Source organism: Microtus oregoni, unplaced genomic scaffold (genome assembly GCF_018167655.1).
Source record: "Microtus oregoni isolate MIOR12 unplaced genomic scaffold, Mior012 000023F_ref0000262, whole genome shotgun sequence".
Lineage (NCBI taxonomy): Eukaryota > Metazoa > Chordata > Mammalia > Rodentia > Cricetidae > Microtus > Microtus oregoni.
The window spans coordinates 14,925,247-14,946,743 of NW_024543082.1; the positions used below are offsets into that span (position 1 = coordinate 14,925,247).

The 21,497-nt window shown below is 34.3% G+C and overlaps 1 protein-coding gene across 3 annotated transcripts in view; it reads left to right on the top strand.

The window, feature by feature from the left end:
- Dzip3 (DAZ interacting zinc finger protein 3) overlaps window positions 1-21,497 on the top strand; it is an 80,813-nt gene that overhangs the window by 27,894 nt on the left and 31,422 nt on the right. For all 3 annotated transcript variants that reach the window (XM_041672984.1, XM_041672986.1, XM_041672985.1), the window contains exons 8-15: window positions 491-605; window positions 3,740-3,859; window positions 6,445-6,546; window positions 8,277-8,369; window positions 9,179-9,231; window positions 16,955-17,031; window positions 18,666-19,283; window positions 20,749-20,781. In XM_041672984.1, the coding sequence (XP_041528918.1) occupies window positions 491-605; window positions 3,740-3,859; window positions 6,445-6,546; window positions 8,277-8,369; window positions 9,179-9,231; window positions 16,955-17,031; window positions 18,666-19,283; window positions 20,749-20,781 (1,211 nt within the window). The remainder of the gene's footprint in view (window positions 1-490; window positions 606-3,739; window positions 3,860-6,444; window positions 6,547-8,276; window positions 8,370-9,178; window positions 9,232-16,954; window positions 17,032-18,665; window positions 19,284-20,748; window positions 20,782-21,497) is intronic.

Sequence of the window (21,497 nt, forward strand, 5' to 3'; positions counted from 1 at the left end):
GTCCTGATTTGATAATGGCCTGTCAAGGCTTGTACATTTGTTTACTTTTATATTTTGCCCTATCTTCTAATTAAATTTGACCCTTAATTTCAGCACACATTGAGTATAGGAAATGAGAATCAATTTAAATGCTGCCTTAGAGGCCTTCTGGCTTTCAAAGTGCATGCTAAACTTATAGTTGGCTGACCTATACCTGTCATTCTCTTTCTTCAAGGCCTCCAAGACAGTTAACAAAAGCCAACCAACTCTACAACCCCTTTAATTACCATGGCCCCCATACTGTTCAAGCTTGAGCTACTACATAACCTAGTGCCTCCCCTCCTACCTGTATTTCATCCCAGTCTACCACAGGTGAGAGTCCTAGTATTTGTATTTCTACAGCATGCCAGAGGTTATCACCACCTTCGTTGGGTTTCTGGTTCCCTCATTGATAAACTATATAGCACCTGAGTCCAGTTCAAACTGACATTTACTTTAAACTGCCTTGCAGGTATAATGGAGGACTACTAGAATTTCACAAAAGCTTGCGAGAAATAGGAGATACAGATGATGATTGGTTTGACGTAGATCCTACAGATGATGAAGATTTCCCTACAACTTTCAAAGTAAGAAATTATTAAAAATAGTTCACAACTTGTACAACTTTGAAAGTAAGAAATTATTAAAAATAGTTTACAACTTGTGACAATTCAAAGTAATCTTTACCAAGTAACCTTAAAATCAAGTGTCTAATATTCTATAATACATTATTTTATTGGCAATATTTTTTGTGTGTAAGAAAGAACTTTAATTTTATTACCTGGTGCAGAATGTGAGCACATTTAGATAAAAAAAGGAATCAGTTTCACTATTTTCAAGATACAAAGACGAGTAGCTTAACTAGCCTAATACTTGTCTTTTAAAAACACATGTTTAATAATTAAGTTTTTTATATAATTGTATTTGCTATTTTATTTTTTGTTTAATTTTCAAATTAATAAATCATTTGGTTAGAAAATACCTCCTTTATCTATAAAGAAAAATTAATTTTACTCCTTTTTATTCAAATGGAGAAATTATTCTTCTCTCCCTTTTAATTGCTTCTCTATATACATATGGGTGTACACATTAATAATTTCCTGCATGTTTATTAAAATTGGTATAATACACCAAGTTTTACTCTGTGTCTACTAGTATGTATTATTGAACATATAGTCTAACCTAAAATTTTGCAGTTTTTTCATTCTTACATAAAATTCTCTTTGTATATTCTGATAGCATTTTGTTAGAATAACATTTATATGGTAGATTCATGAAGCCACTGCTATTGCATGATAAAGGTGTTGATGGTTGTTTCTTTACTTCCTCTTAGTACAGAAGACGAGTGTATATTCATTATAAAGAATGAGAGCTTCTATCTCCCCAGACCTTCTGACAGTTTTTTTTTCCTCTGACAATCTTTCTACCCTCTCTTGCATGATATTCTTTTTTTTTTTTAATTTATTTATTTATTAAGGATTTCTGCCTCGTCCCCACAACCGCTTCCCATTTCCCTCCCCCTCCCCCGATCAATCTGCTCGAAGAGCAATCAGGGTTCCCTGACCTGTGGGAAGCCACTGCAAAGCCATTGAATTGCTTTGTTTAAAGTGGAAATAGCCCTATGTTTCTCTTGGTAGATATTTCAAGAGCAAATCTTTCACTAAACTTTTACTTTAAATATTTTTGAATAATTACATTTTATTTTGCCTTTAAAGCTAATAGCATCCCTGAAAATCAAGAGGCATATTGCATAGAAGGTTTCAGTTGTCAGAATTGAAAGGATAAATTTTATAAACTTCCATTCAGAATGATGTATTTTAATATACATTTATGAGTAATCAGTAGACTGATTATTTTGTGCCACTGTCAAGATAAAAAGGACTTTTAATGGACTTAACTAAATAATAATTTTGTATATTTTTAAAGTTTTCATATTTGTTCCTATCTAAACAGTCCCTAATTGTTTTTTTTAATGTTTTTACTGTTTTCCTCCCTTCAACCATTTTCCTTACTATTCAAACTTTTAGTTTCACTTTATTTCATACAAAGAAGTTTATAGAGGCAATTTTATTGAAAAATATTAAAAACTAAAGACTTAAAAGTCCAGTTTTTGCTTCATTGTCTGCATCTCTAATTTATGATCTTTAGATAGCCGTTTTTCCCCTCCTTACTTGAAAGCTTTCCTAGTATTTAAATGTTTTTAGGTATTGTCTTGCCCTTCCTGTATAACAGTTGTGGGACTAGAGAGCTCTCTTATATAGATATCATCTCCTTTAAGTATACATATGCTCTCCCATCTCCCATGCACACACTTCTCCCATTTTACTGAATTTTGTTAAATTGGCCTCTCCCTGGGGATGACTTTTATCTTTCTCTTTTCTGTGTAATATTCTATGTCTCAGAACTGAAGTTTTACACATTAGGCCTTCTTTGTTGTTTTGACTGGTGTAACTTCAATACGAGCTTAAGTGCTTAGTAGGGAGATAAATTTTTTGAAATCTTTTAATTCTCAAAATAATCTATTTTTGTGAACTTTATATATGCCTTGCCTAGACATAGAATTGTAGGTTCAAATAATTTTTCCATCATTAAAAATTTTTCCTGGTGCGTGGAGAGATTGTTCAGTGGTTAAGAACACTGGCACTTCTTCCAGAAGACCCATATTTAATCCCTAGACCCAACAGCAGTTCATAACCATCTATAACTCTAGAGTCAGGGGATCGAGTGCCCCATCTCTGCCCTCCATGGGGAATCTACACAAATGGTGTACAAACATAATACAGGACAAACAGCTTAACACATTACATTGTTTTCTCCATTATTTTCTATCCTTTAACCTTATTTTAAAAAAAATCTGATGTTAGTCTCATTTTTAGCTTTTTACATGTAACCTATTTTACTTTTTCCATTTTCTTTTTAAGAGTTGTTAAGGATAAATTCTCAATTTTTTTATTGTTTTGATGCTTATTAATCATAGTCTTTGCCCTATGAATAGACTAATTCACTAATATTACTACTTTTTTGAGTTTTTTTTTTGTTATTGGTTTTGTTGTTGTTGTTATTTTGGTATATCTTCTGTCAGATTTTTGTAAAATTTATATATGTTGTTATGGTTCATTAAATAACCTGTAAAGGGTTACTTTTCATATTGTATATATTCATAGTATATTGTTACTACTTGATATAACATATTCTCTCTGAAAGGTATTAAGGCACTTGTCTAACTCAAATAATATAATATAATTTGCTTAAAGTTAACTAGTTTAAAATGAGAAAATTTATTCCATGCTATGACTTGGCATTGGAGAAATATTTCTGTATCATTCTTCTGCCCACTGTGCCTTTAATTGTCATATTGCACCATTGTAGTAGTTCCACTGTCATTGTGTCTTGATTGGCTCTAATTCTGAAATAAATATGTATACAGTTCCTGATAAGAACATACCATGGCTTAGAATATGGAAGAGATATAGAGTTTCAAACATAGACTTGTCTACTTTCTATCTGTAAGATATCTATTTTTTCCTAGTTTAGGGCTTTTCTATTTATTTACTTTGGACTGGATAAATAAGTTGTGTTACTATTATACATATGTGCATACACAAACACAGAGTAATTTAAAATGGGATCCTTGCATATGTTACTTAAGGTAAATCTTGGATATGTTTCGGGCTTAATTTATTATAGATAATTCACAAGAGTATGTGTTTTTAAATTCTAGGATGTTCTCAATAATTTTATCCAAACAACTGAAAGTAATATAATGAAACAGACCATTTGCAGTTATCTTGATTGTGAGCGCTCTTGTGAAGCTGACATTTTAAAGAACACTAACTATAAGGTAACATAATTACCATTTAACGATTTTAAATGTCATAGAATATAAAACAGTTAACATTATTTTAGCAATATACATGAAAATACTATGTAAGGTGTAGGATGTGGCTCTTTGTCAGAGCTCTACTGAGGTAAGTGCAGGTTCCTGAATTTTGTCCCTGCTCTGTGGAAAAAAAATTAAAGAACAGTATTTACTTTAATTATAATGTGATATAATTAAGAAGTAGTTTGTCTCTGAGAACATGTATTCACAGTCAATATTAATTATATTCTATGAATCAGTAGAAGAATAGGTTGGTTTTGCTGAAGTTTTTGTAATAATCACCTGCCTCTGAAGTTATGGCTATTTGCCCTTCATTCATACAGTAAAATAATCTGTTCTCTATATTTTGACCAGTTGTGGATTTCTGAAATAATCTCTGTTGCAAAAAGAAGCTTCTTTGATGAGTGGTAAGAGCTACACTTATCTGTGGGAATAAGGATAAATATTTAGACTATAGTTAGATATTGTATTGGTTATATGTTGGCTATACAGTTAGAAAATGACAATGATCAGTTCTCCTTTGGGGCGTGTTACCTCTCCAGCCAAGAATATTTGGCTAGGTTCTAGTACGAAGCACGAGTTCCCTCCCACTGAGTAGGCCTTAAATCCAATAGACAGCTTTTGGTTACCCCTAAGGTAATATTGCCAGCATTGCATCATTGTGGATATCTTGATGGTGTGGTCGTCATTGTGGTTTATAGCTGAGTAACATTAGAGTTTACTCTTCTTCTTCAGCAGCTTTTATAGTACATTCTGGTAACCATGAACAGCGGAATTTAGGGAGGAGGCTTCCAAGTCAATTCTTGCTCCGTTGCTCCAAATTCTGTGTCTGAAATTAGAGGTGTCTGCAGAAATAGGGCTTTATCTTAAAGCTCTGGAAGTCAACTAAAGTAAATGTCAATTTTTTGCATTTTTGGGGGGAACTCTTCTATTCCTTTGACCAACAACTGGGAGGGAGTTTTCTTTCTTCTGTCTGTCTCTGTGGTTTTTTTCAGATAGGCGTGGCTTTTGTGGAGAGCAATATCACCCAATGTTACATAGCAGCATTTACACACACACACACACACACACACACACACACACACACGCACACACACACACACGTGACTATGGAGTACCCAGCCCCAACTGATATGTCTGCCACATACCCCCAATAGTTAAGACTTAGGTAAAATCATTAAAAAAATAAGAGGTGAAAAGATTGTAAGAGCCAGAAGCCCAGAAGCTACATAGTGTTCCCTACACTTGACAGGGAAAGTACACCCTTGAATATTAACATGTGGTTGCCTAATAATGACAGAAGTTGACCTGCCAGTGCAAACAGGGAAAATTCCACATGGTCCCTTCCCTGCTGAGAAAGGGACAATCAGTTTCTTCCAAGGAGGAGCTGCAGCGTAGATTATTCAGTCAGTCTTGTATACATATACAGACTAACAACACTAAGTTGAGCCAATAGTTTGTTTATACAGATGTGCATATATATGCACACAATATACATTTAGACATGTGTGTATATGTACAATAATAAGAAAAAGATAAATTTGAGAGGGAGGAGGCCAAAAGTGATGTTAAATGCAGTGCTTATGAAGTTCTCAAAAGTAAGATAATAAAAAGATAAATTTTCTTCTGCTTTATAATGAAAAATGGTAGAAATTGGGAAAGGTGGCATATATACTTAGAAGTGATCAATTCTCAGGGCTCATGTTACTAAATAAGTGATCCCCCTCTCTCTCTGTGAATCCTTGGGTGAAGAAAGAGTAAAAGTAGGAATGTGAGCCACTTTGATCTTGTAATCTCTGAACCAAGGTGAGAACTATCACTCTCAGTACATGCCAGATTCTGCTTCTGAAATAAAGTGGCTAGCATCTCAGCTGTGGGTTTCTCTGCACAAGTAGGACAGGCAGAGAGATGTAGTATTCAAGTCTTTGGGGCTATGGTAAGTCAGTCTATGGTTTAGAGTAGCTTCAGGATTTCAACCAAATGAATGTCATGTAGTAACAAAAGTTCTATTTATAGTTGAGACCATTGTAATCTAAGGAGAATTCCTATTTAAAGAAAGAAGTTCCTGGAGAGAGTACAACAGTTTATTCTTGGAAAATATAGCAGACTTGGAATTCTTTCACCAGGTCTCCTGGGAGGTTAACAGAGGAATTCACAGAATAATGGCACAGAAGTGGGCTGAGCTGGAGGAAAAGAGGAATGTAAAAGTGGGGATGCATAGATAGCGTGTTCCACAAAAAAAAAAAAAAAAAAAATTTGATGGTGTTTGTTATTTTCTTGTACCATAGAATATGGAAAATTTTACATTGCCTAGTTCAAATTATTGCCCTTCTCTCCTTTTTTATTGTCCTTATTTTTCTGACTTTATTAATTCTACAGTATCAGAAGTTCGCTTGGTATATACAGTCTTTGCTAATAAATTCTGAATGTTGTATAAAACAGTGTTATAATAAAGTATAATCTATAAGTTATAGAATTTTAAAATGACTTCAGATGGTATTTCTATGTTAACATGAATTATATTTCTGTATCTATATTTTTCCAAGGGATTTTTTCAGCTAATGTGCAGTAAAAGTTGCTGTGTTTACTTCCATAAAATTTGTTGGAAAAAGTTCAAGAACTTAAAGTATCCAGGAGAAAGTGATGAGGTATTGCACTGTCACCCACAGCACAGCATGTCACTCCCTTCCCCGTGTTCTCTTTGTGCTCACACTCACTTTTTCCTCCTTTCCACCTTCAGTTCCGTCTGGTGTTTGTCTCCCTGACACTCATATTTTATGGGTAAATTCAATTTGAAAGTTGGAATAGGAGAAGAAGAGTTAGTGTTCAGATATACTCGTGTCAGTCGTGATAGAGTTAGTGTTAAAGTGAAATCCAGAGCTTTTTTCTGTATTAATTATTCGTTTTATTGCCATGGTTATTTTGTGACTTTAAGTTTTACAAATTTTACATCATGTAAACAAGAAAAATGCCCTTAAGCAATAGTGGTACAGTAGAAAAGAACATTGGACTTGGAGGTGGCAGATTCGGGATCAAATCTAGTTTGAACCAAGTTCCAGTTTTATTATATTAGACTGGTAACTACACCATTGTGACTAATATTTATCAGCTCTGAAATGACAGAGAGGTGTACATATTTCATAGGGTTTGTGGGGGAGTGAGCAGATAAAGGCAATAAACTGGCATGTCTGTGAGTTCGAGGCCAGCCTGGTCTACAAGAGCTAGTTCCAGGACAGGAACCAAAAGCTACGGAGAAACCCTGTCTCGAAAAATAAAAAAAAAATAAAATAAAATAAAATAAAACATATAAAGCATTAACGTGATATATAGATACTTTTAAGTCCATGTACTTGACGGGACAATTGGTTTTTCTCAGTATTAGACAGAAAAGTAGAGAAAATAGAAATTAACCAGAGGAAATGGCAAGATCAGGGCCAGAAACTTCACTGTTTTTATTACTCCCTTTTCTCTAGAATCCTTAAGTAGCTTATGGAAATTTAATACACTTTGTGCTTAAACTTAAAGTTTCTTTTCAGGATTATCTTGTATTCTTTAGGCTGTATTATAGCTCCTTAAGGGAGAAAGTAGAAAGAAAGAGGTAAGGAAGGGAGGGGAGTGGAGAAAAATGAATACCTCAATAATTTTTTAAAAACAAATTTAAAAAGTTTGAATCTAAAAAATTAAAGTAAAATGTTACAACATACATATTGATAAAAAATATATTGAACAGCTCACTAATTCTTTTATAGGAACTTTGATTTTATTTAAATAAAGATTGAAAACTCATTTCACTTGCTCTGCTTATATAGTGACTACTTAAACATTTGAAATCTCTTACTATCTGTCATTTCTACTGAGTAGTACATACTTAGGTCGCACAGTAAAGTCAAGATCAAAATAGTAATAAACTATGAATTCTTATCCAGAAATAGTACTTATATTTTTGTACAAATCTTAATAGGTTTTGTCATGCATGAATTACTAAATAACAACTATCCACACATGCACTTACTCTCAGCTGACACACCCTGGAGGCACCTTTACCCATTCTTTTATGGACATTATTTCATGCCAGTAACCATGTCACTTAACAAAGCTCTAATTAATATGTAGACCTAATTCTTCCTGGGAAAAACATTAAGTCCATATATTCTAACAGTGTTGTGTTGTAGGGAAGTATAAGTGTGTGTTTGGGGCGGGGTGGAGGTGTTGGGTAAAAGCTGTTTTTGAACCTGTAACTGAACAGCTCACTTTTAATTTATTTATATCATTCAGTTTGTCACACAACATTATCTGCTTCTAACCTTCATTGCTTAAGTGCCTTAGATTTGTACAATGCTGATTTTATAATTTTATGTTTTTCTATGAACGATTTTAGAGTTTTAGTGGGAAAAAATGTTTGAAAGATGGATGTGCAGGTGACATGGTAAGGATGCTACAATGCGATGTACCTGGAATTGTCAAAATTTTGGTGAGTGACTTTTCTTGCCTGCCTTCTTTGTAGTACTATTTTTGGCATATTCTTAACAATAACAACAGAATCCTAGCTACATTCTAGTTTTGGTGACTCAGCTCTCTGCCCTTTTTATTCCTGTTTTATCTGGTATATTAAATGATCTTTAAGTATAAGAAAATTTAAACAGTAGAAATAGATAAATATAGCATCTGTGAACTAGTGGTGAGGAATAATGATAAAGTATGATAATTTAACTACTTCTTTCCAATTTAAATTCAAAATAAATTTAGACTTTCTGACTCTTTCTCTCTTTTGGTGGAACTTCAAGTTAAATAAAGGACCTCAACATGCTCAAAGTATACCTTACTGCTAAGCTCTATCTCCAGGCCCTGAACCATTTAGTTTTTAAATAACTATCTAATGTCTGTTTAATGTACATCTGTTACCTGTTAAATAAAGCATAGTACACATAGTTTTTAATTCATAGAATATCTGAAATTTTTAGTTTAAGATAAGCAGAATTAAAACTAGAACTATAAATGAAACTTATTATTTGTCTTGCTATTTATGGTTCTTTTATATCTTAAGTTTCTTTTATATTTCAGTGTCGGCATTCAAATCACATGATAATGTTAAATTGGCTGCTTTTAAGAGCAACTGTAATTTGTCTTCTGAGTGGTGTTTTATGTTGTTTAGCTTGTGTCATTTGTTTTATAGTCAATGTGCTTTTATTCTAAGTATCATTTTGTAAATGTGGAAGTTAAGAACTTAAAGAATTTTGAAAATTGAACTATTTTAGGGCTTTTTTTCTCCATCACTTGCAGTTTGAAGTGGTGAGAAAGGATGAATATATAACCATCGAAAATTTAGGAGCAAGGTAAGCTTGAAATAAAATATTGTTACTTTTTTCTGAACATTTCTGTGTTTCATTTGTTCTTTCTGTTTTCTATCAGTTTTAGGGCATCTATTTAATAGTATTTGTTATGAAAAAAAATCACAGTGAGTTCTCATTTGTTCCTCCTTCTTTTCCTACTGTTGTAGGTATTTGCATTTTAAAACAAGGAAGGAAAAATTACATGGTTACCACTAAGTGTAAAACTAACCATTTTCTGAAAACAAAACATATTTCTTAAAATAACATTAGGTTTTTTGTTATAATATAAAAACTATTTATTTTTCAAAGCTTATGTAGACATCAAAGCTTATCTTAAATTTAAAATCTTCCTATTTTGTAGGTAAACAAAACACATTGCTCAAGAGTGTTGATGTATATGTTAAGGAACATATTTACAGAGGCATAGAATATTGCTGTGGAAATAAGAAGCTACAGTTATTAAAACATTGTTCTAACCCTTCCCTTTTCTTAAATATATTAGTTGAGCGGTGAGTTGCATGTATATATTCATATGGCAGTGTGCATGTGCATTCATAGGCCAGATGTCAACATTGAATGTCTTCCTTAGTGCTCTTGATCTTTTCTTCTGAGACAGAATGCTGGCCAGTAAACTCTAGAGATTTGCCGGTCTCCCCTCTGCTTTTGCTACTCTCTGCAGCTCCTCTTCTCCATTTAATTTCATCTACATCCCATATGTGAGGTATAAGATGGTAATTATCTTTTTCAAGAGGCCGTGTTTCTTTGTTTTTTTTTTTAATACAATATTCGTTGGTTTCATCCATTTTCTTGTGAATGATTTGATTTAGTTCTTCTTGTGGTTGAATCTTACTCTATTTTTCTTACCCATTCATTGTCAAGTGGCAACCTAGGCTAATTCTATGACTTGACTAATCTGAAAAATGCCATTATATCCATAAATTTAGAAGTATTCTGTGGTATGCTGACTTTCTTTCTATCTTTCCTTCTTTCTTGATTTTATTGAGCTATACATTTTTTGCTGTTCCCCTCCCTACCTTCCCCGCCTTAAGCCCTCTCCCAAGATCCCCATGCTCTTTATTTACTCTGGAGATCTTGTCTTTTACTACTTCCCATGTAGATTAGATCTGTGTATGTCTCTCTTAGCGTCTGCTCTAGCCTAGGTTGCTGACCTAGTCCTTCTGCAACTGTCCCTGGTCTGGATCAGTTGCTGCTCCCATAAAGTTCACCGTCCAAGGCCACTCCAGCCCAGGTCCCTGGCTCAATCCTGCTCATGTGGAGTTTGCCGTTCAGTGCTTGCTCCTGCCCAGGTTGCTGGCTCAGTCCTTCCTATACAAATGTCCCTGGTCTGGATCTCTTCCCGCTCCTGCGGAGCTTTCTGTCTCAGGCCCGCTCTGGCCTAGGTAGCTCAGCCCCACTCCTGTCGAGCTCCCCAACTCAGACCTGCTCTGGCCTAGGTCGCTGGCTCAGTCCTGCTACTGTGGAGTTTATCATCCCAGGCCTGCTCCTGGTTGTTCCTCTTTCTACTCACGTTTGCTTTGTCTATTTGGGGATCTTTATCTGTATGAAATTTAGGATTCTTGACTTTAGTTCAGTAAAAATTATTAAGGAGTTTTTGTAGATATTGCATTGAATCTTAGGATGCTTTGTATAGTATGACCATTTTAAAATTTTTTCTTTCTATAATATGACCATTTTAAAATTTCTTCTTAACAGATCTGTCCTTAGCCATGCTTTTTTCTAAAGTCTCTTGTTTATTTAGCTTTGACTAGTACTTTTTAAAGAAAAGAATTCAAATATATGATTTTTGTGTTTGACAATATTTCAGAGGCTTCACATTCCTTTTAGGATCAATGCCAGTCTACTTAGCTTGTTTCTATATTCACCTTGTCCTGCTGAACTCACTATATCATCTCCTACCATTCTGCTTCGACTGTATGAATGAGCTTCGTGTAGTTTGTTGAGTGGAGTGTGTCATGTTAAGTAATCTCCAGAATTTTACCTAGAGGTAAAACACTCAGACCTGGCATTAAATCTTGTACTTTTTTGGGTTTTGCCTAGTTATTGAGAGTGGGGGTTTAATCATAACTCCTTCTATGCTTCTCAAAACATGTACTAATGTTTATTATACTTGCTTGCATATTAGAAGATAAGCATTTGATAGTCAGTGAGGGTATTTTTGTATTGCTTGCTGGTTTGCTCCCAACCCACAAAATAATACCTGAAACATAAGATTCTGAATTCTATTATTCTCCAATGTATAATATACTTTTGTTTTGATAGGTGGTTAATGTGACTGATTTTAAACTGTATAGTTTGTTTCTTGGGTGGTAGTTTCAGTAGATATCATTTGCCTTTGGATGGACTGTTTTAATTTTGCAAACACTAGGTGATTAGCAGGGCAGACAAGAGAATTTCTAACTCCTCCTAAGGTAACTCTGTCTATTCATTTCACTGATTTAATTTTATGGTTTCTTTAAGCAGGAATTTTAGGTTTATAATGATGTAATAATGTCACTTCATTTCCTGTTTTTGCAGTTTGGATCTTTTCTCTCTTTTTCTTAACTATTCTAAATTAAAGCTTTTTTTCAATTTCACTGATTCTTTCCAAGAATCATATTATTTTTTTCTCACTGTTTTTTTTCTTTGTTTACAAATTCTGGTTTCTTTGTTTTTTTATTGTGACTAGTTTTCTCTATATTGCCCTGGCTTTGCTGGAACCCAGTAGACCAGGTTGGCCTAAGAGATCTGCCTCCTTCTGCCTTCTATGTACTGGGATTAAAGGCATGTGCAGTATTTTTAATGTTTTCTCTTTATTAATTTCCTGCTTCTGTTTGTATTGTGTTTACTAATTTGCTTCATATTTTCTTTTAAAATCTTTGTTTATATGGTGAATGTGTGTGTGTGTGTACATACATCTGCCATGGCATCTATGTGAAAAGAAGAGGACAGCTTTTGGGAGTCAGTTCCCTCTTACCACCTGTGTAATCTAGGGATTGCATTTACAAACAAGCTCACAATCCACTGAGCTCGCGCTCTCTCTCTGGCTCTTGATTGCCCATTCGCACTTGGCAAATTCAGAGAAAATACTCCATTATTATTATATTCTTGGTGAGTCCAAAGTTTTGTTCCTAATTTGCTTCCTATCCTGACTTGTATTACCAACCCAAAATTATTTTTAAACCTCAAAATATTTTCTTAGATAAATAATTTAGACTTTTATGTTTCTCAATCTTATAAACTTTGCATCTATTCTATAAGTTTCTTTTTTGAATTTGGTAACAAGGAAAACTATAACTATTTTGTCTTCAACTACATTAGAGACCTGAGAAGGATGTAATATTATGTGAGTAAACAGGAAGTGCAGAGCAAACAACTTGCAAAACTAGAAATGACAAAGATATCTGTCTGCCTAGACAGTCACCTAAGGTTCCTCTGCAGTATACTGTCAGTAGTCTAGGCAGTGGTAGGTTCTTGCCTAAATGGCTAGCTTTGTCACAAAGAAAGCAAACTCCATATGGAGGTTCTTCTTTGCCTGTCATCCTTTTATTAAGTAGATGGTGCTGTCAAGAGCAGATGTGTCTCAGTATCATGAAAAGCTTTATGTTATTAAACATCTTGAATATCGTATTCTGTCGGTCTCTGAAGCATATAAAGATTAGTTATCTAAAATATATATGTTTAACCTTGAAAAATACACCTAACATAACCATAAGTTTGATTGTTATCAACTAACTGCTAACCTACATTTCTTAATTTTTCTGAGCAGTTTATAATAATAGTTTTCAAGGACTAGAACTTTACATTTTTAAATGAGCTGCTTAGGTACAATACTTTAAACAAGAGTAGAAACATATAGTGTAACAAAAATAACCTTAAATTTCTTTTGATATACAAAAATCCATACCAATGTAAAATATTTGAGATGAATAGTTTTCTTTTTATTTTGTGTTCCCATATCCCCACAAAATGATGACAAATATCCATTACCTACCAAATGATTGAAAATCACCCACCCCACCTCTTGGGAATATGGATGTGTGTTCTCTAGACTTCTTCCGGTTGTCTGTGTGCCATGGTATCCCCAGGGGATCCGGAAAAAAATGAAATACTGGTCAAGTCCTAAGAAAACTAGTTATAACACTTGTCTAGTTTCTGTTATAGGAAAGTGCATAACTTATCTGAAGTCCTGGCGTGAATAATCTATGTGGCTGGAATTTCTCAACTAGCAGCCTTGAAGTGTTCTGAACTCAGAACTCTAAACAAACTGCAACAGAGGCACTGTGAAAGGCTTGATCATCTGGGTGTAGACAGAGACTACTTGTTCATTTCCCTACCACCCAGACCTGAATATTCACACAGAAACTATATTAATTATAACACTGTTTGGCCAATGGCTCAGGCTTATTCATGGCTAACTCTATCTTCAATTAACCCGTTTTTGTTAATCTATATGTCACCATGAGATTGTGGCTGCCAGTAAGGTTTCGGCTGTGTCTTTCTCCTTCAGCAGCTACATGGCATCTCCTTAAGTCTGCCTGCTTTCTCTTCATATATCTGTCTGGATTTCCTGCCTGGATTTACTCTGCTAAGCCATTGGTCCAAACAGCTTTATTCATCAGCCAGTAAAAGCAACATAAATATGCAGAAGGACATCTCCCATCACCTGGACCACCCATTTTCATTGGTGTCTGGCCCATTTTTTTTTCTGAAAACAATCTTTCAAAGGTTAACATACATATCTGCATTCACACAAATATGGACTGTGTTATCCAGCCAAAGGTGATTTTTTTAGTATTTATCTTTCATCAGGTAAAAGATGTCTGTCCAACGAAACAAAACAAAAAAATAAAAACAAACCACCAGGCGGTGGTGTCACAGACCTTGAATCCTAGCACTTGGGAGGCAGAGGCAGGCAGATCTCTGGGTTCAAGAACAGCCTCATCTACAGGAGCTAGGACAGCTGTGGCTGTTACACAGAGAAATCCTGTCGAAAAACCAAAAGGAAAAAAAAATATGTCTGTCAACTTTATAAGTTTATTTGGACTGTATAACCAAACCTCTTTCCGTACCATGTGAAAGGATGGCATGTAATAAGTCATGGAGAGATCTCTGTGTAACCAACAGGATTTATCATGTCTCATCTGGTCTTAATGCTGTTCCCATGCCAAGGGATCAGCATCTATCTCACCTGTCTTATCATTTTTCTTGGTTTATTTCATTATGCCTGTAGCCAAGATTTCCAGGGGCTATCCCCCAATCAAATCTAATCTCTATTAATTTTGAAAGAATCCACAGCCTTTCATTTCCTGTGGAAACAAAAGCATAACCTCCTCAGCACAATACATTTTATGAATTCTATTTTAAAGTTAAGATATTCCTAAAGTATGTTCCTTTTAGAATCCTGTGTCTCTCAGCAGCTGTTGTTCACTCATTAAAATTAAGATAATTCAAAGTCAGCAAAGCACCATACAGGTTCCAGACTCTCTGTATTTCCCATTTTGTGTAGCTTATTCACTTACTCTTACCTTTAAAGAGTTTGCTTAATTAGTTTTAAACTATTTGTTGTTTCCTGTCTATACCCATTTTCTTTTCTCTTTTAAGCACTTATGTACACTGTAACCTGTTTTAAAGTTTCTGTTTGTTTGTTTGTTTTTAAGTCTGGTCCTGTTTTACTGTGCACCTGTAGTGTTCTCTGAATACACGAGCCCAACCTTTAACTGCTAAGTGGCAGCTAGGCCCTCCACAGTGTGACTCTGGAAGTTGGCTGTGCACCATACTTGAGTCCATGAGAGCTGAGCTTGCATTTAACCGTCCCCATTTTAGGAATTTGGTGCCTGCACTGTGACTCTCATTTTTACTTAGATTGCTATTTCTACTTAGTGTGCCAGCCTCTTAAGTTCTCCACTGCACAACAGTGCCTCTTAAAGAAACCATATCTGTTTTTGTTTGTGTCAGCTTTCATGCACTCTGTGAACATTTGGGCCCCACATTAGGTACCAATTTACATTTAGTTTCAGTGTTTTATATCTGTATCTTGACTAATTGAAAAAGTTATCTGCTGTCTTTGGTTTATCTTTATTTTTTTTTTAGCTGTTTTATTAGGTGTTTAAATGCACGTCATTTATGTAGTCCCACACTTAAAATCTTTATTATCCCTTACAATCCTACTTCAGATCTCTTTGTCTGGTATTAACATTTGCATTTTTTATCCATTTTTTTCAACCTATGTATCTCATTGGAACTTGATTTATTTTTGTAGATGGCAAAGATTATCTCTTATTTTCAATTTTAAATTTTTGACTTTATTAATCTTTATTCATACATATTTTAAATATGTATATTCTGCAGTTATTGAGATTATTTATTTAAATCTATATCTTATATTTTTCCATCTCATCGTTTTTTATTTGTGTGTCTTAATAGATTTTGTGTGTGTGTGTGTGTGCGCGCACGCTTGTGTGTGTAGGAGCTTGTGAAAGTCAGAACAGGTGTTAAATCCTATAAAGCTGAAGTTACGGACAGTTGTGGGCACTAAACTGGTGTCCTGTGCTAACGCAGTGAGTGCTCTTAACTCCAGCACTGCTGCCCTATTACTTTTCATGCTGCTCTTTCTGTTTCTAAGTTTTAATTACTCAAGAATTTCTAGTATACATTTCTAACCTAGTGTAGCTTGTTTTCAAAGTTGCATAATGTATTTTTTGCTTATAATAAGTTTTTTTGTGGGGAACCTGTGTATAAACACATTTGTATTTTGTGCATTCTTAAACTATATATTGTGTGAATCATTTGTGTTATTTCCTTGCTGTAACTTTGTTTTATACCAACACTTACACTATTATTACTAGATAATTGTGTTACTTATCTTAAACTATATAAATAGTGCTAAAATAAATATAAATATGTGTGGAATTTTTTCATAGCATTTACTTAGAACTTCTAGACGTTTTATGCATATCTTTAACTTACTAGATGCTGTTAAACTTTTTTTCCACAATAGTTTTACCAATTTACATTTCCTATGACCAGTCTTATATAATTCTTTTTATCTAGTTTTTTAACAGTAATTCATTTGAGCTTTAGATTTTCCATGTAAAGATACCAGGGATATGATTCATTATCAACAAACAGTAACAACCACAAAGTGCACTTCCTATTATTACTATCTGGTATTTGTTATGTGGGTTAAAGTTCATTTCAAAGCTACAATACAGTTTTCACTTATTCACAGCATTTACCTGTTTAGCAAATTTTCTCGCTTTTCCTTCCATTCCTTCTAATTACGTTAACATTATTTTAAGAGTTTTTATTTTTTAAATATCTCTTGAAACTGAATAAGTTGTGTTACCTTTAGTTATTATTTATTTAACTTTTCTGATCATGATAGTACATGAAAGAGTTCCGGTTTGCTGCTTTTTGTCTTTAAAGTGGGCATAGAGGAGCTGAAACTATTAATACTTTCATTTCTCTCTTTCAGCTACCACGTAGTTCTTGCATCATAGAATTCTTTTTGAATGAACATTTTTAATTCTGTGTTCTTCTTGTTACAATGAAATTACAGTGTACCTTTGTCATTGCTAGTGGCTTTTATTTTGTATTCAAATTATCTTTTCCCATTCCTTTCAAATTATTTGTAGATAGAAGAAAAACATTCACATCTGTTGGTTATATCAAAAATGTGATCTCACTTTGGTACTTTTCACTATAATATTTTTTTTTCTACTTACAGTTACAAGAAGTTGATGTCTCTGGAATTAACTGACACTGATATAAGATCAGAATTTGATTTAAAATTCAATACGAAAGGTATTACTTTTTTATATGACTCCTACTGAAAAGTATTGTGGAATTATTTACTGTCTCTGTAAAGTATCATTCATAATTGCAGTTATGCAGTTTTTAATGGTTGCTATTCACAGACATCAGGTTTATTCCACCCAATAGTTCTTGCTGTATTCTAGAACCCCATAGACAATAAAACATCAAGTGTATGGCACTCATATTGCTTTGGCATTCTATGGCGAGACATGTTAACTCTGGAACATATTTGTGAGTATATGGTAGGATTTACCTAGGAGTGTTTTCATCCAGCTCTTCCCTTCTTGTTACTTAAAAAAACAAGCATGTAAGCAATCCAAAAGGGAAGGACTAAACATTTTGGAGCTTGGGTCAAGTATTCTAAATTCACATGCCAGCTCTTTAGAAGTGTACCAGGCACAATTCTGTTCATCATTGGAGACCATATTGGTCCCTGTTTCCATGGAAGAAGAATTGGGGTCAACACCTCTTACTAGGGAGACTAGATGCCCCTAATGCTAGTGTGCTCTGTGCTTGACAGTATAGAGAAGGCCTTCTGAGAAATTTCTCCTACATTGTGTTTGTTTTCACAGGGCATATCAAGTTTACTAAGCAAAGTTATTCATTAAAAATCTCTTAAAATACAAAACCGTGAAGGAAAATAGCAAAGCTGTATTTTTATGATAAACACACAGTTTACTGTTCACACAGAAACTAAATACTATCATAGACTGAATTTCCACTACTTTCAAACCTACTTCAGCCTGCTTTGCTCTGAAGTTTAGTTAAACTGGAAAGTATCAAGTAATTTAGTCTGGTTCTTCATTCCATTTCATTGTTAAAATAACAATGCAATTATTAAGTTTATTAGAGAGTCCTTATATCCTATCATCTGATGATTAAAAATCAAACAAACAAATAAAAGAATCCCCCCCCCAAAAAAAAAACCAACCAAACAAATTCTCAGGTGTCTATTCAATAGGTAGGTTTGTGGTGGTATCCAAGATTGGGCGTGTCTCAGGTAGGTGCTGAAACTTCTGGTCTATGGACTGTACTTTTAGTAGCAACTCATTAGATAACTGTGTTAACTAATATGTATTTGAACTATCTAATATGATAGACAGTAGCCATGTGTAGTTAAATCTGCAGTGACATCAAATAACCTTTAAGTCTCAGTTGTTGATCACTCATTGTGTGGTAGACTGTGCATGTACCACTTTTGGCATGGCGAGTTCTACTGGACAGTACTGACTTCATGTAAAATATAAGTAAAAATATTTATGTAAATTATATTTAAACTTAGAAAATTGCTATTCCTTACATATTCCAGAATTTTCAGATCTACTTTGCCATTTTTTGCCAAAGTTAATTTACTTAAATAACATAGATGGTTGATTGAAAGCCTTCTCCTGAGTTAGAGGAATCTTCAGGTTCTTTTCTTAGAAGCATATTCCTTTTGACTAGAGTTTTTGATAGGTAATCAGAGAGCAGCATGCATATGGAACACTGATACGGTAAAATTACTTTTACTTCATTCCTTGAAATAGTTCCTAACCTACAGGAACTTAGGGTGCAATGTGAGAGACCACATAGAAAAAGAACAGTAATATGGATTGTTTTGACTTCTCCAAATTCATTTTCAGATGAAATGCCTATCTTCAAACTTGATTATAATTATTTCTATCATCTGCTTCATATAATTATTATTTCTGGTACTGACATTGTCCGACAAATATTTGATGAGGCTATGCCACCCACTCTTTTGAAAAAAGAACTGCTTATACACAAGAATGTGCTGGAACCCTACTACAATCATCTTTGGACCAATCATCCTTTGGGTGGATCATGGCATCTGCTTTATCCCCCAAACAAGGAACTACCACAGTCCAAACAGTTTGACTTATGCCTCTTATTAGCACTCATTAAACATCTGAATGTATTCCCTGCACCCAGAAAAGGCTGGGATATGGAACCACCGTCTTCTGATCTCTCTAAGTCTGCAGACATTCTGAGGCTCTGCAAGTACAGAGATATCCTCCTCAGTGAGATTCTGATGAATGGTCTCACTGAGTTACAGTTCAATTCAATTTGGAAAAAGGTTTCTGATATTCTTCTGCGCCTTGGAATGAAACAAGAGGATATTGACAAAGTCAAGGAGAATCCTATTGAGAATATCTCCCTTGATTATCATCAGCTGTCCATTTATCTAGGCATACCAGTACCAGAAATCATCCAGAGGATGTTATCCTGCTATCAACAAGGTACTAAATCATTACTTCATAAGCCAGCAAACCATTTTTGAGTGTCTGTTCTGTGTTTAGGTATACTTACTTTGTTTTCCTATTTAGTGTTTTAGATCCTTTTATTCAGTATGGAAGACAACTAGACAAGAACCCTTGATGTATAATTTAGAGGCCTTAAAAATCACAACTACCCAAATTGTGTGTGTATGTATATACATATATATACATATTTGTATTTGTATACACATATTTGAGTAAAGAGCTCTGAGTAGTCATTAAGTACAGAGCATTTCAAGTAATTTTCACTTTCACTTAAAGAGTTTATTGTCAAATACCTTTAATAGAGGCTTTTATAGTAGCTTTTTTCTCTGTTCTTAATAATTAAAATTTCAGTTTTCATTTACAGGTCCAACATCCAGTATCTACATGAAGATTTTTTTCTTTTTAACCTTTAATATTTAATCTCTAGGGTCTAATACAGCCTGTTACATACCATAGATAGTAGATTAATAGAATAGGACAGGGAATGGAGTCATGTTTGGAGTAAATTTTATGGCTTAGAAGACTCAAACTTTCAGTAGGAACATGCTGTAAAATTCATGATTTCCTTCACAGTCTTTAGACTAATAATAAGAATTGCTGCTTGTAAAATGTTTGTTTAAGTGATGATGGGTGTACACCTGCAACTAATGCAGTTACAACACAACCCCTGCACCTAAGGCTCAGGGAACACTCCAGAAGAGGGTGCAGAAAGATTGGAAGAGCCAGAGGATCAGGAAAACGGCTGTGAAATTGTTCTTTTTAGAAATGACAGGGAAGCATCACCCATGACACCTTAACAATATAACTGCTTAATCCAGAAATGAGAAGTACAACTCCAGTAGATACACTAATATGGAAGGAGGAAATCTCTGGAGGGACCCACCTTGAGACAAAGAACTATGTGCAACTAAGGTATTGCTGAGAGTAGGAGAAATAGTGTTCCTCAGAAATGAGTTCCCTAATTGGTTATCCAGTACCTAAAATCATATGCCAGTAACATTAAGTGGATTGAATAGATCGTATTTATATGTAAGCATATGTAACAATAACTACTAAAGAAAAAGTCCATGATTTCAAAAGGGAGGAAGCAGGGGAAAATCGGTAGGAGAGGAGACATGGAATCGGAAAATAATGTAATTGTATTTCAACTAAAAAAAAAAAGTTGTTTGTTGATGCTCCAGGTTTTAACTATTATGAACTGTCTTTTTGTTTTGTTTTGTTTTACTTCTGTTTTTAAATCCTGGATTTATAGCTATTATATGATAGTCAGATTGTACCTATCTAAACTGCATTAGTGAGCAGTGCTGCTTCTTTTCTAGGTGGTTATGGAACAGATAAATTCTCTATAAAGGATTTCTGGCATTTCTTAATCCTGGTCAGATACAGGTTGGTTGTGCTTGCAATCACATTCCTAATTATTTTTTTTCTCTGTTTGTCATAGGAATTGCTCTACAGTCAATAACAGGCACTCAGCGTAAGTACATTTAAACCCAAAATGCATAAATGACCTTTTTTACTCATAAGACATAAATATGGTTTTGGCATCTATTTAGATAAACTATATACTAAACTGTACATTACCCAAAATCTTACATAAGAATTATATGATTATACTGTTGGTCAGCTGATCCTAGTCTTTGCCTTACTCAAATTTGACATTAGTGCTTTCCACGTGTCTTACTCAAAGATGAGGCTCAAGATTTTTATACTCAGGACTTAAGCAGGCAGAAATGCCTGTTTGTTCTACTTGCTTAACTGTGCTGCTTTATGTAGCTTTATTGTCTTCATAAGCCATTGTCAGTAGTTGTGTATTCCAGGGACAGGTGGTGAATTGCTAGTTTTCACTTCCTTTTTTTAAAGCTAGTTTTTGTTTTTGTTTTGCTTTTGTTGTTGTTCTTATAAGCAGTGTTGTCCAAGCTATGTTCAAACCTTCTTCCTGTATTCATAAGTATCTGGATATCTGGGACTGCAACACATGACTCCCTGCCTGGTTTAGTAATTTCCATTCAGAGGCTTTAAATAATAAAATTTAGGGGGCTAAAGAGATTGCTCAGTGGTTAAGAGAACTTGCTGCTCTTGCAGAGGACCACGCTTGAGTTTCCATCACCCATAGACTGCTTATTATCACCTATATACGTATATACCTCCAGCTCCAAGAGAATCCATACTCTCTTCTTGCCTCTGTGGATA